The 14879-nt window shown below is 44.6% G+C and overlaps 1 protein-coding gene across 4 annotated transcripts in view; it reads right to left on the bottom strand.

The window, feature by feature from the left end:
• Positions 1 to 988: 988 nt before the first annotated feature.
• BCL9 (BCL9 transcription coactivator) overlaps positions 989 to 14879 on the bottom strand; it is a 1044334-nt gene continuing 1030443 nt past the window's right edge. For all 4 annotated transcript variants that reach the window (XM_069635994.1, XM_069635993.1, XM_069635995.1 and 1 more), the window contains 2 exons: positions 6590 to 6844; positions 989 to 3176 (listed from right to left, as the gene is read on the bottom strand). In XM_069635994.1, the coding sequence (XP_069492095.1) occupies positions 2080 to 3176; positions 6590 to 6844 (1352 nt within the window). In that variant the 3' untranslated portion in view covers positions 989 to 2079. The remainder of the gene's footprint in view (positions 3177 to 6589; positions 6845 to 14879) is intronic.

Raw genomic sequence — 14879 nt, 5'->3', positions numbered from 1 at the left:
GCAGCGAGGAAGACATAGAAAAAGTATTTGTAGTGCCCACCTGTGTCCGGCAATTTTCCACCACACTTACAAGGCAGGAGCCAAGAGGGTTGTCCAACTCCATGCTTTGAGGGCTGGATCCATGCTGGGTTTCAGGATACCCATTATTAATACTCATGAGATAAATTTGCATATAACGATTCTAAATGTATGCAAATCTTTCTTCATGAATATTAATGAGCTAATCCTGAAAACCCATCAGGATTCTGGCCCTCGGGGCCCAGAGTTGTACACCCCAGAGATAGAGGAACAGCTGTATATTCAACTGGAGAGTTGCTTTGCTAACCTAAAAAACATAAGTGCATGCAAAAGACTGGGAAGAAATCATCAAATCAGCAAGGAGAAAGCAACTTTGGTTAAACAAATATCCATATATACACACCACAAAAACAGTGTTCAGCTAGCTTGTTGGAGTGAAGGGAGGACAACTGCTTTCCATGTGTAATGTGTCCTGGATGCCCAGAGACAGGCTGCATAAAACTTTAAAGATACAACTAGCTTGTGATTAAACAAACAACCCCTGTGTACAAACATACTGTTAATTTTGAAAGCGATTTCAAAGAGAAAACATAAAAGCGGTCAGAGATCCAGATCATTAGCAAAGAAAATTCCCAACATTGTGAATATCAGGGAGGATTCCTAGTTTGAAGAATTCTCTTGTAAACCATGTAAAGAACAAGATGTACATACTAATTAGTACAGTTCTCAAATATCCCATGATGATGTGACAAACACAAACCATGACATGTCTGTCCATTTTTTCTGGTAGTCGAGTTGGTCATCCTCCACCTCCTCAACCAGATTTTCTCCATTTTATTTATATAGAAGGTTTGGACTGTAATGAGGCAGAGGTAGGGAGAGGTGCACATTCTTTTGTATGTTCCAATTGCTTAAGCTACACAGAGAGAAAAGTGCTCTTACAAACTAATGGAATATAGAAAGGCCTCACTCTATAAGAAACAATATATTTTATTTTTCTGACACCACAGCCATGGCCAGTGGTTTTGTACCAAATTTAATGGGGTTACACAGAACGTTGTACGCTGGGTAAAAGAGAAGGTGGGTGGGCAGAATAAAGAAATCACAAAAAAATCCCAGATCAGCTTCCACTCCCACATAAAAAAACACTTAAGAATTCCTAGAAATAGGATAACGTTGACAGTAATGGCAATGGAAGGTCTACTGCATATGGTCATAGTGTCCAGATAGAACAGCGAACAAGTCCGGCATCTTCCTGAAAAGCACAGAAAAGGCTTCTTAAGTACATGGCCAGTCTTCTCTTTTAAGGTCCAAAATACAATTGTTGCCGTTACCAAAGAAGGAGGAAAATAACGTAGGAAGAGTGTTAGACAGATCAATGAAAAAGGAAACCCTACATAATGAAAGAATGGAGGGGAGAATGAACATGTTTACTGGCTGTGTAGCCACAAAACCGTTTATTTCTTTAAAGAAAGATTTCCCTAACTGGATTCAATAGTTCATTTTTTGTGCTTTTTTAATAATACTCTTTCTGTATGAGGTCATAGTTTGGTTTACTATACACTGGAGTTAAAGGAAAACGGTAACACGTTCTGAAGGTGGATTGTCCACCTAAAGTAAACAGCACTGAATCACACTCTCCTCTCACCCCAAAGACTAAAGTCTCTGCTAAAATCCCTTTTACAATATAGTACAGTACACAAAAAACCAAGTGTCCTGGGAGAAGCCAGTCGAAATGACGTAAACATACAGAGAATGGTGCAACTCATGACAAATGGCAATTCTCAAAATACAGCTACAGATTTTCAACACGGGTGCCATCACAGGGTACCCAAGTCCACAAAAATAATTTTTAAAAAATAAATCTTAAAAAAACCACCTGTTGAGTAAATGAACGCAATTCTGTTCAGATATTTTCATACATTCTCGAGTTTTCCCAAAAGCAACGTGTGGGTCCTTTTTCACCTATTGCATGGCCAAATGGTACTCCCTGGGCTCTTAAGACTCACCAGGAATGTGAATCTCATTTCTACAACTGTCAGTATATCCAGTCTTAGCAGCTTAGAACATCATGTTCCCAGGATTCCCAGGTACTTGGCTAAATCCACCCATTCCAATATCCGCAGCCATACCTCGAGGCCTCATCTGTGGGGGAATCATTAGGTTTTGTTGGGGTCCCATCATCCCTTGCATGGACATTAGCATGTTGGGAGAGCCGACTGGACCAGGGTGGCTGTAGAGTCCTGAAGGTAACCGTTCCTTGCCGGGCATCATTCCTGGGTTGCCCATCATTGTCAGTTGTCCGGGCATCCCCGGTTGTGCTGGTGACATCATTCGATGGTGAGGTCCAATCATCCCCTGCTGCATAAAGCCAGGCCTCATGGGATTATGCCCAGACATTGAAGAAGCGGCTCCTAAATGTATATCTGGATTACCCCCAGGGCCTCCCATGCCAGGCATTGGAAGCCCCATTCTTGGGTTATGCTCTCCCATCATCCCCTGCATATGTGAAAAACCAGGCCCATGAGCATGTGGCTGTTTTCTGCCTGGAACTTCCCCACGAGGGAAATACTGCAGCGTCTGGCTAGGTTTCTCAGATGGAATAATTCTGGACAGATCAAACTCTGGTATTCCCGCAACCCCAGGCCGGATAACCTCCTGTAGATCTGGATCATTGTAAACTGAAGGCATGTTATTTCCCATGACCTGGAAAGAGTCCGGCCCTCCAGGACATCCTGGTTTGCAAAGTGCTGGCTCGGAGGAGCTGTGGTGATGGTTGCCAGGACGGCCAATAGGTCCTTCCCCCTGAAAGCCCATTCCAGTTGGAAAATTGCCCTGTCCACCACTTGGGCCATTGTGTGGAAAGGAAAGCTGCTGCGACGGAGACTGCATTGAAGGAAATCCTTGCTGAAAGGCCATGCGGCCTTGAGGTACCATTGGAGAATCTTGGGCTCCATGCGCCATCATTTGATTGTGTGACATCATCACAGGCCCCATGGGTCCCCCATGAGGGGGCATATTGGATCCCATGGCATTTGGAGACGGCATCTGGTTGCTGTGGGTAAGGGGCTGAGTCATTCCCATTGGGCTAAGGGTTTGCATTGGAGCAGAGTGGGGACCGGTCTGCCGAGTAGGATTTTGAGGATTGCCACCCATTCCTGGAAAGGAGAAGACACGAATATTAATACAAATGGATTGTTCCCAACAGTTCATGATCTTGAAGTTGCTGGTTTCAAAAACACAGTTAAAACGAATTGACTATCAATCTGCTTGTTGCAATTCACTTGAAATATATTAAAGTGTTAAAGATATGAGAATAGAGACAGGCTTTGAGGTCAAGAAACTGATAGGCAGGCATAAAGGTGCACAGAGACGTGTCTGGAGAAAGGTAGTTCGAAAATGTGAAGGATTTACCAAAGGTTGTTTTGTAAGGTGCCAGAAGTCAATAGGAAGGGTCGGAGGACAGATCAGTATGTGGATGGGCACAGGCCAAGAGAAGGGGAGAAGGAGAACAGCGACTAGGAGTGGTGAAGTGGGCTAGGAAAGCCTATGGCTACAGAATAGGATAATGATGGAAAGAATAAACCAAGACTATTGTTGTTCACAAGCACTGTTCTACAACCATCTGTTGTCTTGCTTCATGTTGGATGTTCCATGTACAGCGTGTGCATACTTCACATGTGACTGAAATGGACTATTGGCATGATCAGATCCTGTGTAGCTGCCACATCTAACTCCTCACACTCCACATCAATTAGTTTGTGCCCTAATCTACAGTACCCACTTATAGCTACTTTACCATTAACCAATTCCTCGTTTAAGGTTATGTCAGCTTTTCAGTAAATCACACCCTGCTTTGTGGAGGCTGCAGAATACACCTGTCAGCAAGTCAATCAACAGCTAGGATTATGTGAATGGTTGCAAAATTATCCCTATGAAATTATGGAAGGTTACAACATGCGGAAAAAGTGGCCTTTCTACCAAACAACCACAAGGTTTTATTTGTACACAGCATTGTGTTGCCACAAGTGCTGGCTCATTGCATCAATTTTGCATTGTAAAGTATATTAAACTTTACCATTTTGACAGTTGTAAATTTTATTTGTTCTACTTTAGTGAAACATATTTGTTGATTTTGGAGACTAACCATATATGCATTTTGTATAATATGTTTCAAACACCCCTGTAGCACTGCCCCACAGCCATTCTGTTTCTGGCATTACTCTTGGCACTGAGCCAATCTCCATAAGAAAGCAATGCACCCCCGCCTACTGATGCAGGATTTCAAGTGTGTTATCTAGTCTCATACATAATGGATGGTGCCTGCCCTCCGCCGCATCCAAGCCAATATGGATTATATAGACACATACTAAACAAAAACAAAAAAAAAATATAAAAATCAGTGGGGAGACTTGGCCCTTTGATTTACAAATTTCTTGTCGCATGTGGGGGCTGGTGTCTTAAGGGACACGCTTCATTTATCTCAAGTAATGTCTCCGGCTTTTCTCCCATAATTAAATCATCTAACCATCTAAAGAAGTAATCTGTTATATTGCTGTCTCAACATTATTATATTTGTCAAGATCAATATGTAAGTGCTTAAAATCGCGAGTGGACATCGGTACTCATGTGTGAATCAACTCAAAAAGGAATTATTGCGCAAGAATGGAGTGATAATGAAAAACAGACCTGAGTCAATTAGATACTAGCAATACACATTCACAGCATTATCCAATAACTACAATACTGTGTAGTAATCAACATGTTTCAGTCATACCTTAACAGAAATCCCCTTCACTGTACGATAAAACACATAGCACAGCAATATCAGCCCTACAGAAAAGGGATGCATCAGCCACTTTTACTCCTCCCTAAAAAAGGCAAATTCTCCCAAAAAATAAAAATAGGGAGTACACATGCTTCCAGCAAAAAATGGGAAACAGACACATGTGCCTCTGCTTTCACTCAAACAACTCTATGGATATGTTTGGACCAGCAGTGCAGATAGTAACACAGGAAGAAATTGTTACTACTGCGTTATCGGAAGAAGTAAACATGTATCTTTTAATCTGTATGTATAACTAGGTGCAAAGAAACGACAAAAACCTTTTCGTTTCGCAGGTAAAACATATTTACTTGCTTATAAAATACTCCTATTAGAAATCGGACTTCCATTTTTACTCCCTAAAAATCATTTAACTCCCAACCTTAATAGGGAGTAAAAAACTACGACTTCGAAATCTTTTCTGGTGCACTGGCAATAATACAGTGCCATCTTGTGACGATTCAATACTCACGACTTATATAGAGGATAGCCATCTGGGGCATTGTCGTTGGAAGCATTAACGACTCCTGTATACAAGTAAATATCTGCAATGTAAACTTGGTTTTGGCCCATAGGTTGCAGGCCAGTATAACATTTTCTTTGGTAGGTAAAGATTTGCTGCCGATGCCCTCTGTGTGATACATGTATGCTCCTCGATCAGTAGCCTTTGATGAGCTGCAGACCTCAGTTCTTTGCTCCCAATCCCAAGGTAAGAGAAGCATGCAGGGCTGCCCAATTGATCTGCAGTGTAAGTGCAGGCATGTGTGTGCGCATCGGCTTTCGAGTCGAGAAACTGTGGCCCTGGAGAGTGTATGCACGTGGGAGGGTGTGCGCACAGGGGGGTGGGGGTGAGGTAAGCCACCTTTTGCAATCTGTAAATGATTTTTGGGAAAGTAATATTACAGATTTTGGTTCTAGGTCCACAGCCGAACTGGATGCTTTGTTGACATTTGGGACGAGGTCTGTCAAAGTAACAACTATATAGCAAAACGCATGGTTTTTCTGAGCGGTTTCAAAGCAAACATTGCCCCCTACCCTGGTTGAGTGCCTAAGCTACCTGCTTCCGGATGGCCATGTGGTGTGTATCTTTGCACAACGGGAGTGTCGTGATCGGATCCCAAGGCCTGGGCTATGCTGGTGCAGGTCTGAGATGGCATTTGCTGCTTGCAGTCACTGCAAGGCAGGAATACTGAAGTCTTGAAGGGTCAACAGTTGTCTTTCCCAAACTATGCTAGTAAAATAGATGTGGTAAATTCCAAGCGTGGAATCTGTGAAAGATGGGAAAAAAGAACAAAGTTAAGGGGCACCTGTTCTATCCCTTTTGGGATTAGTGGCACCAATAACATGGTGACCAAGCTGGGGTGGAGCTAATCCCCTTTGAGGGCCAGTAAAAGTAATCAAAATCTGCTGGAGGACTTTCAAAAATAGGAGGACCATGTGGTAGAAAGATGAGCTTTAGAGGAGTATATTGAATGTTCTACTAAATACATTCGAGATCTTATTTTGTTTCCTTTGTATGCAAATAGTTTCCAGTGCAATACAGTAGGTTACTAATTTGTTGTAATGTAGTAAGTTACCTCATCTTGATGCTTATAAAGATTATTTATGCTTTTTCTTGTGTGTTCCTAAAACGAATATCTAGCAAAACCCAGGAGAACTAAGCCATTACCAGGCTTTAAAAAGATTCATATAACAAAAGGACATTGTAGCCCCCGTCTTTCCACCAGCCCCTGGGCATGTACTTACCTGGCATATTATTCAAGGACGGCAAATTTGGTGAACGTGCAGGAGGGGAGTCGTCATCCGAGCTGGCCACTGTCTTGATGGCATCATGATAGAGAGGGGTGGAGCTGGGCATGGCAAACTTCGACATCCTAGACATCATAATGGACAGAGGGTTCTGAGAAAGGGTGGGCTCTGGAGGTATAGTGTAAGTACTAGATTGTAGGTTGGGATGGGACAAGGAAGCAGACTGACAGACTGTTGGGGGAGTTCGACCACCTAAAAGCAGAAAGAACATGACAGATTTTACTGAAGGGTCAACATTTGCATTGTTACAGTTACAAAGAGGGGCCAAGACTAGTGGCATTTTACATTATCTTTTTGGGCAATACAGATCAGACACTGCCAATCACAGTGGTATTTAAATTTAAGTGTACACAAAACATACATACACCAAGTGGAAGCATCCATTTGAAATCAATGAAACCAATCGAACAAACATCACAGATGAAGTGAGCTTTCAATGTATGGGAAGAGGATAAAAATCAATTTGTACCGGTGGTCATTACTATCCAGGATTTAAGCATTGGATTAACAACTCATTGGCCACTATGCTGCCTTGGCTCTATACATATATACTATTGTTGACAGCTCCTATTCTTTCCCCATATTGCCATTATAAAACCTCCAACCGAGATGTTGATTATCAATCATACTTTCCACTATTATACTGTTAATGGCCAGGGATTGGGATTAGGTTTACCAGGTCAGTAATGGCCCACCGGCCTAAAGTGATGCGTTAGAGAAGAGTGTGGGCCTCCACCAAATGCGCATGGACATTACCAACATTGTAAGCCCTACCCACCGTGTCATTAGCATTATTTATTTATTTAATATACAATCAGCTATTCGGCTTTGCATATACAACATACAAGCACATTACAATTCACATAGCAAAATAAAATCGATTTCAACAATGACTAATATTCATACTTTAGTAAGAGTATTTATTAAATCAATAAAAACATCAGAATAAAACATTCTTCTAAATAAAGCTAAAACAATAAAAGGAGTACAAACATTCAACAAAATACTTTAAGAACCAGAGAAATATATATCATAATAAGATATTCATAGTTTCCACGCACTTCCAATAGAATGTGACATGGTAGTATCAAATTGGTATCACAACCTTTTAGGAACTCAATCCATATCAATGATAGGTCTTCTAAGTTGATGCTATTATTGTAAGCTTTCAGGTAGCTACCTCGTAGCCCATCGATACTTTCACAACCCAGTAATAGATGTAGTGTTATCAACACCACAAAGTCGCACATGTTGTGGGATTCCTAATTGGTGCGATGCTTACATTAAATTTAATTCGCAAGTATTGCCTTGCAATCGCACTATTCAGAGAGGCCGTTATATAGGAGGGTTTAATGTCAAGACAGGAGATATAATCACAAAAACATTATTGTGGTTCCCAGACAGTAAGTTAACAAGGTACTGTTCTATGCTTTGCTCCATTATTCTTGATTTAAGGCAAGTCTTTTTCACATAGACTTGCCCATTGGGCAGCACACCACAGCATCCTTCCTGCCATTTCATACAAGTTCTGAGCATATTCCCCAGAGTGGCCATAGTATGATGGTTGTCAATTTCGCAGAATGCCTCTACAAATGCACCCATCATACTATCAGGTTCTGATTGTCACAATTTATCACAAAACAGAAGGAACAAGTTACTTACCTGTAACTGTTGTTCTCCAGCATGGGTCTGGCATGGATTCACATGCTCATGAATATTCCCCGTCGTCAGGTCGGGAATCCTCGGTATAGAAAAAAATCAGTTTCGTTTCTGATCTGTCTTTCTTAGTAGTAACCAATCACTGGTCTCTGGGCCATACTGCCCCCAGCCAATGAGTGCCCTCTCTCTAAGCCCCGCCTCTGGCAGCCATCCTCAGATTTGGTAGCACGTAAAGGGACAGTATGACCAAGTGAAGAGCCGCAGAGGGGTAGGCGGGAGGGTTTGCATGTGAATCCATGCCAGACCCATGCTGGAGAACAACAGTTACAGGTAAGTAACTTGTTCCTTCTCCAATATGGGGTCTGGCATGGATTCACATGCTCATGAATATAAGAATAAATAGCAGTATACACATGCACAACCATGGGAGGTGGCAACAGGCTCAACATTAAGCAATACAAAAAAAACTCAACATTAAGCATCTCTTACCTCCTCACTAGGCTCACCTTAAGCAAACAGGTTGCGCAGCACTGCTTGGCCGACCCTGAACTCCTCCCTGGAGTCCCGATCGACGCAGTAGAATCTCGTGAAGGTGTGCGTCGACCTCCACGTCGCAGCCCTGCAGACGTCGAGCAGGGGCACACCAGATAGGAACGCCGTGGTAGCAGCGATCACTCTGGTCGAGTGGGCTCTCGGACGGCCGGGCAGCGGTCGGTTTGCCACCCGGTGACAGTGCATGATGCAGCCGGAGAGCCATCTGGAAATGGAAGCCTTCGAGAGAGCCTTCCCTTGATTCACAGGTCCAAAGTTTACAAACAGCTGTGATGTCTTCCGAAAACTCTTCGTGCGGTCCACGTAGAACTTCAGCGCTCTAGCTATGTCCAGCGAGTGCAGAGTCCTCTCAGCCGGCGACGGGAAGAAAACTGGCAACACCAAGGGTTCGTTGAGGTGGAAGTCCGACGGCACCTTGGCATGAAAGAGGGGTGCGTCCTCAGCACCACCCTCGTGTCGTGAAAAGTCAAGTATGGTGGCCTGGATCTCTCCCACTCGTCGTGCGGAGGTGATGGCCACGAGAAATGCTGTCTTCCACGACAGAAACTTCAACGGTGCCGAATGCATAGGCTCAAATGGGGCCCCCATGAGCCTGGTCAGCACCACGTTGAGCTCCCACGCCAGGGCAGGGGCCTTCACCGGCGGGAATAATCGGAACAATCCTTCCATAAATTCCTTCACCAGCCGATGAGACCACAAGGACGCCCATCCTGTAGTTCTGGTGTATCGTGAGATGGCGGCCAGATGTATCTTGATGGAAGCGTGAGCTAGTCCACCCTTGGCCAACGACAGTAGGTACGGCAATACTTGAGGAGCTGTAATCCGCAGAGGGTTAATCTTCTGTGCATGGCACCAGAAAGAGAACCTCTTCCATTTATGTCCGTAGCACTTGAGAGTTGAGGACGCCCTGGCCTTTGCAAGAACCTCTCTGCAGTCGGCTGGGATGTCATACCCTCCAAACTCTAGTGCTGCAGGAGCCAGGCCTGCAAGTTCAGCGACTCTGGGTTGTGATGAAGAATGGCGCTTCCTTCTCTGGAGAGAAGATCCGCGTCCGTCGGCAGCTTGACTGGTGTGGACGTTGACAAGTCCAGAAGGTCCGGGAACCAGATCTGTCTCGGCCACGCCGGTGCGATGAGGATCATCCTGCACCAGGACCTCTTGAGCTGGTTGATGAGCCGGAGCAGCAACGGCAACGGAGGAAACGCATAAAGAAATAGGCCTTCCCAGGGGAATGAGAAAGCATCGCCCATGCTCCTCGGCTGGGGGAACCTGCTGGCGAACCTCCGGCACTTGGAGTTCATCGTCGTCGCGAAGAGATTGATCTAGGGTTCGCCCCATCGTCAGAGGAGTGAATCCACTTGATCCTGGTGTAGTCCCACTCGTGGCACGAGCGCAGCTCTCTGCTGAGTGAGTCGGCGATGGTGTTTTTTATTCCTGCCAGATGAAAAGGCACCAGAAACATCCCTTGGGCGTTGGCCCAATGTCACAGATCCTGGGCTTCCTTGGATAGGGCAGGGGATCTGGTTTCGCCCTGCTTTCGGATGTAGAACATCGTGGTGGTGTCGTCGGTGAAGATCCTCACCACCTTGCCCTTGAGGGACGGAAGAAAAGACCTGAGGGCCCAGAACACTGCGCGGAGCTCCAAGATGTTGATGTGGAGTGACTTCTCCTCTGGAAGCCAAAGGCCTCTCGCGTGAAGATCTCCGGAGTGCGCTCCCCAACCTTCCAGGGAGGCATCCGTCGTCACCATCACCTGGTGAGCTGGGGTATGAAAGTCCGTGCCCGCCGACAGATGAGAGCGGGTACCCCAACACCGGATCGCCTGACGGAACGTCTCGTTGAGTGGGATCCTGTCCTCGAAGCTGCCCGTTGACTGGACCCAGCGGGCGTTGAGGAACTCTTGTAAGGGGCGCATCCGAAAGTCTGCAAAGGCGCAGCAGATAAATGCAGGAGGACATCATCCCGAGGACGGACTTGATAGATCTTACCCTGGCCATGTCCGTGGCCAGCAGACACTGCACCTTGCCCAGGATGGTCCTGGTCCTTTCCTCCGACGGCAAGGCCAGCCGCGCCACTGTCTAGCTTGGCTCCCAGAAACAGGGCGACTTGCGACAGGACTAGGTGGGATTTTGGAAAGTTGGAGAACCCCAGGTCCGTGAGCAGCTGGACGGTCTTCGCAGTGTGCTCCACGGCGAGCTCCCTTGTCTTTGCCCGGATGAGCCAGTCGTCCAGGTAGGGGTAGACGTGGATCCCCTGCAGGCGAGCCACGCCGCCACCGGTGCGAGGCACTTGGTGAACACCTTGGGTGCCAACTTCAATCCGTACGGGAGGGCTTTGAACTGGTAATGCCGCCCTTGGACCACGAACCTGAGGAACTTTCGGTGTCTTTTTAGAATGGGGATGTGGAAGTACGGATCCTCCAAGTCCAACGACGACTGGAAATCGCCCTCCTCCAGCTGACCCAGCACGTGCTGGAGGGTGACCATCCGGAACTTCTGTGCCTTGATGTACTTGGGTCCCCGTTGATCGGATGTAGAAACGGTGGAGCTTGAGGCTCTATTTAACCGAAAAATGAGAAAAATCTCCTGAAAACACGAAAACGCAGCAAAAGCGCGAGAGCTACAGCACGAGGACTCCCAACACTTGAACGTGCAGTAAAAATCTGAGGATGGCCGCCAGAGGTGGGGCTTAGGGAGAGGGCAGTCATTGGCTGGGGGCACTATGACCCAGAGACCAGTGATTGGTTACTACTAAGAAAGACAGATCAGAAACAAAACTGATACTGATTTTTTCTATACTGAGGATTCCCGGCCTGACGACGGGGAATATTCATGAGCATGTGAATCCATGCCAGACCCCATGCTGGAGAATGGTCCTTGCTATTGCATCGAAACTAATTCCTGCAAGTCCAAAGTCAAAGTACAAGTACTCCACTAGGAGTGACACTGGCAAACATAGGAGCCTACACAGGACACCTGTTCATACCATCTCAGTATGGTACCATATATGCAACCAAAATTTCAATACCATAGAGCATTATTGATCGAAATTTCGTTTGATATAGCAACATAATTGTTTCAATAGACATTCCACATTGTTTGCCAACAAAGTGGCTGATTGTATTAACTACTTTATTCCATTTTAATTTAATGTCATGCAAATGTGTGTCCCAATTCAAATTGTTTTGTAGGTGAATGCCCAAGTACTTATAACAAGTAACCTCTAATTTCACCCCATTCAGGGTGAAGGTATGTTTCCGACTCTCGCGAACAGTCGTGGCAAATTCCATAGTTTTACTTTTCTCGATGTTAATAGCTAACCTATTAACGTCTGCATAGCTCCCTAATGCTTCCACTAAGCTTTGCAATCCGCTAGGTGTATGGTCGATCAAAACCAAATCGGCAGCATATGCCAACCAGTTGGTGAAATGTCAACCCATCTTAACTGGGCAAAGTGTCGGGCTAGTAAACTCAAGACCCAGATCAGAGAGGTACAGATTGAACAGGGTGGCAGCAACTATACACCCGTTTAACACGACTTCTGGTCGAAAATGGGGCGGATAGGCTACCTTCTATATCCAACCTAATCCTAACGGATGTATCAGATTAAAGGAGCATCAACATTTTCAATAACCATAATGGGATGTTCCATGCAATACGTTTTTTCCAGAGTCTACCAACGAGGACCGAATCAAAAGCAGCTGACAAATCTATAAAAGCAGCATGAACCATTGAATTCCTGCGTTCCTAAGCGTATTCGATCGAGGAAACCAGGATCAATAAATTATGTGCGGTATGAGATTTTTTATAAAGCCCATCTGTTTGGGGGGATATATCTTGTTGGCACTAATCCAGTCATTTAGTTCAATCAAGAGAACTTTAGCAAGCATCTTTGATGGTACATCCAACATTTCAAGCATACAGTAGTTTGTTGCCTCGTTCCACTGGGCTTTTTTATGGACTGGCAGAATTTGACTTTCACTCCATGTAGGGGATATCTTACCCATTTCACCAATATGGCTAAGGAGTAGATGTAAACACCCAGCCCACATGTCTGGTTCAAATTTTAACAATGCATTGCAAATGCCATCCAGGCCCACAACCCCAGATTTATTAAGATGCCTGATGATCTTAGCAATATGCTTTCGAGATGACTGGCAGTACCAGATTTCATCCGGTGGAGTCAACAGAGCATCGTCGGACTCATTAAGGCCAAGTGTCTTTGCTATGTGTGTCCTCCAGTCTGGTTCAATAACTCTAATAGTTAAAAGTCTGCGTGGCTGTGCACGACGCAAGACAGTCCAAAATCGGATGTTAGCTTTTTGAAGGGCTAACTAGGCAATCCTTTCCATTTATTCAGATCGCACTTAATACGATAATCAGATCGTCATTTACGATATGTTTAACAGATCTAATGTGGTTACAAACTTCAATAGGAGATACAGGCCTAAAATGATGAGTACACCATTTATAGATTTTCTTAGCTCACGCTTTGCTGCTGCTATAGCAGGATCATATACAACTCGTTCATCCATTTTTTTATTGCTTCTTTCTGCAGTACCTTTATTTGTAAGATAGTCTGTTACAGACACCTTGATATGGAATACCATCTTTGCAAAAGCAGGAACAATATCTTCATATTGTTCTTCAGAAGTTAATTCATAACGTCCATTAAAGGAGGAAAGCAACCTGCGCAAAATTATAGTTGCCTTTCCAATTTTGGAGTCATTCCAACAAATTCTATTACCTTGCAGATTAGTGGTGATTTCACCAGTGTTGGCTTTTGTGGTTGGCAATTTACAACTAGTTAGGGTTGTCCTAAGACGACAAAGGAAAATGATCACTTTCACCCCGTGGGATAATTGCCATATCTTTAACCTATTGCATATTATAGTTACAAAGAGGGGCTAAAACAAGTGGCATTTTACATTACTATTTTGGGCAATACAGATCAGACACTGCCAATCACAGTGGTATTTACATTTAAATGTACACAAAACCTACATACACCAAGTGGAAGCATCCATTTGAAATCAATGGAACCTATCGAACAAATATCACAGATAAAGTGAGCTTTCAATGTATGGGAAGAGGATAAAAATCAATTTGTACCGGTGGTCATTACTATCCAGGATTGAAGCATTAGATTAACAACTCATTGGCTACTATGCTGCCTTGGCTCTATACATATGTACTATTGTTGACAGCTCCTATTCTTTCCCCATATTGACATTATAACCTCCAACCGAGATGTTGATTATCATAATCATGTTTCCACTATTATACTGTTAATGGCCAGGGGTTAGATTTACCAGGTCAGTAATGTGCCACCGGCCTAAAGTGATATGTTTAAGAGAGTGGGCCTCCACCAAATGTGTATGGACATTACCGACATCGTAAGCCCTACCGACCCTGTCATTAGCATTATAAGCACTCTCGGCAAAAATCCAAGGGGCTAATGAGGCATTGCAGCCCTGGTGAGAGGACTGCAATGCCTCATTGGCCAGTCAACGGCCTACATCAGCGTTATGGCCCAAGTCTAAGTCCATGGTGGATAAGGGACTAAAACACATGTTTCAGCCCTCTTTCTGGGGCTGGAATGCCATATGTCCAAATCAGAAAAAACGGTGACCACAAAAGAAAACAGTTGGTGAAGATGCTCAGATATTTGCAGTGAGGACGGACTTGGTAGAATGTGGACTAGGGAGACACTTGGCAGTTTGGTAGAATGTTAGGAGAGAAACATCAAGCTTAACAGTAGTTAAGGCCCTTTGCAGATCCATTGTTCACAACAGCCTGCCAACATTCCTAGATTCTAATGGCCGTTTATTCTTCAAGGGAAAACAAAAAAGCCACAATGGTCCACACTGGAAACTGCAAAGGGAGGTCAGACAGGAGTCTACTATTTCTATGGTGCCCAGCGCAATGGTAAGATGCCGGCATAGGGGACAAGTAAGTCGAGTTTGTGGGGCAGTGGGGTTGCCGGAATCAGGACCTTGGGTTGTTTTGGCCACACA

This window comes from Ambystoma mexicanum, chromosome 7p, assembly GCF_040938575.1.
Source record: "Ambystoma mexicanum isolate Mex_15411 chromosome 7p, UKY_AmexF1_1, whole genome shotgun sequence".
NCBI lineage: Eukaryota > Metazoa > Chordata > Amphibia > Caudata > Ambystomatidae > Ambystoma > Ambystoma mexicanum.
This window is presented reverse-complemented; position numbering and strand designations above follow the sequence as displayed.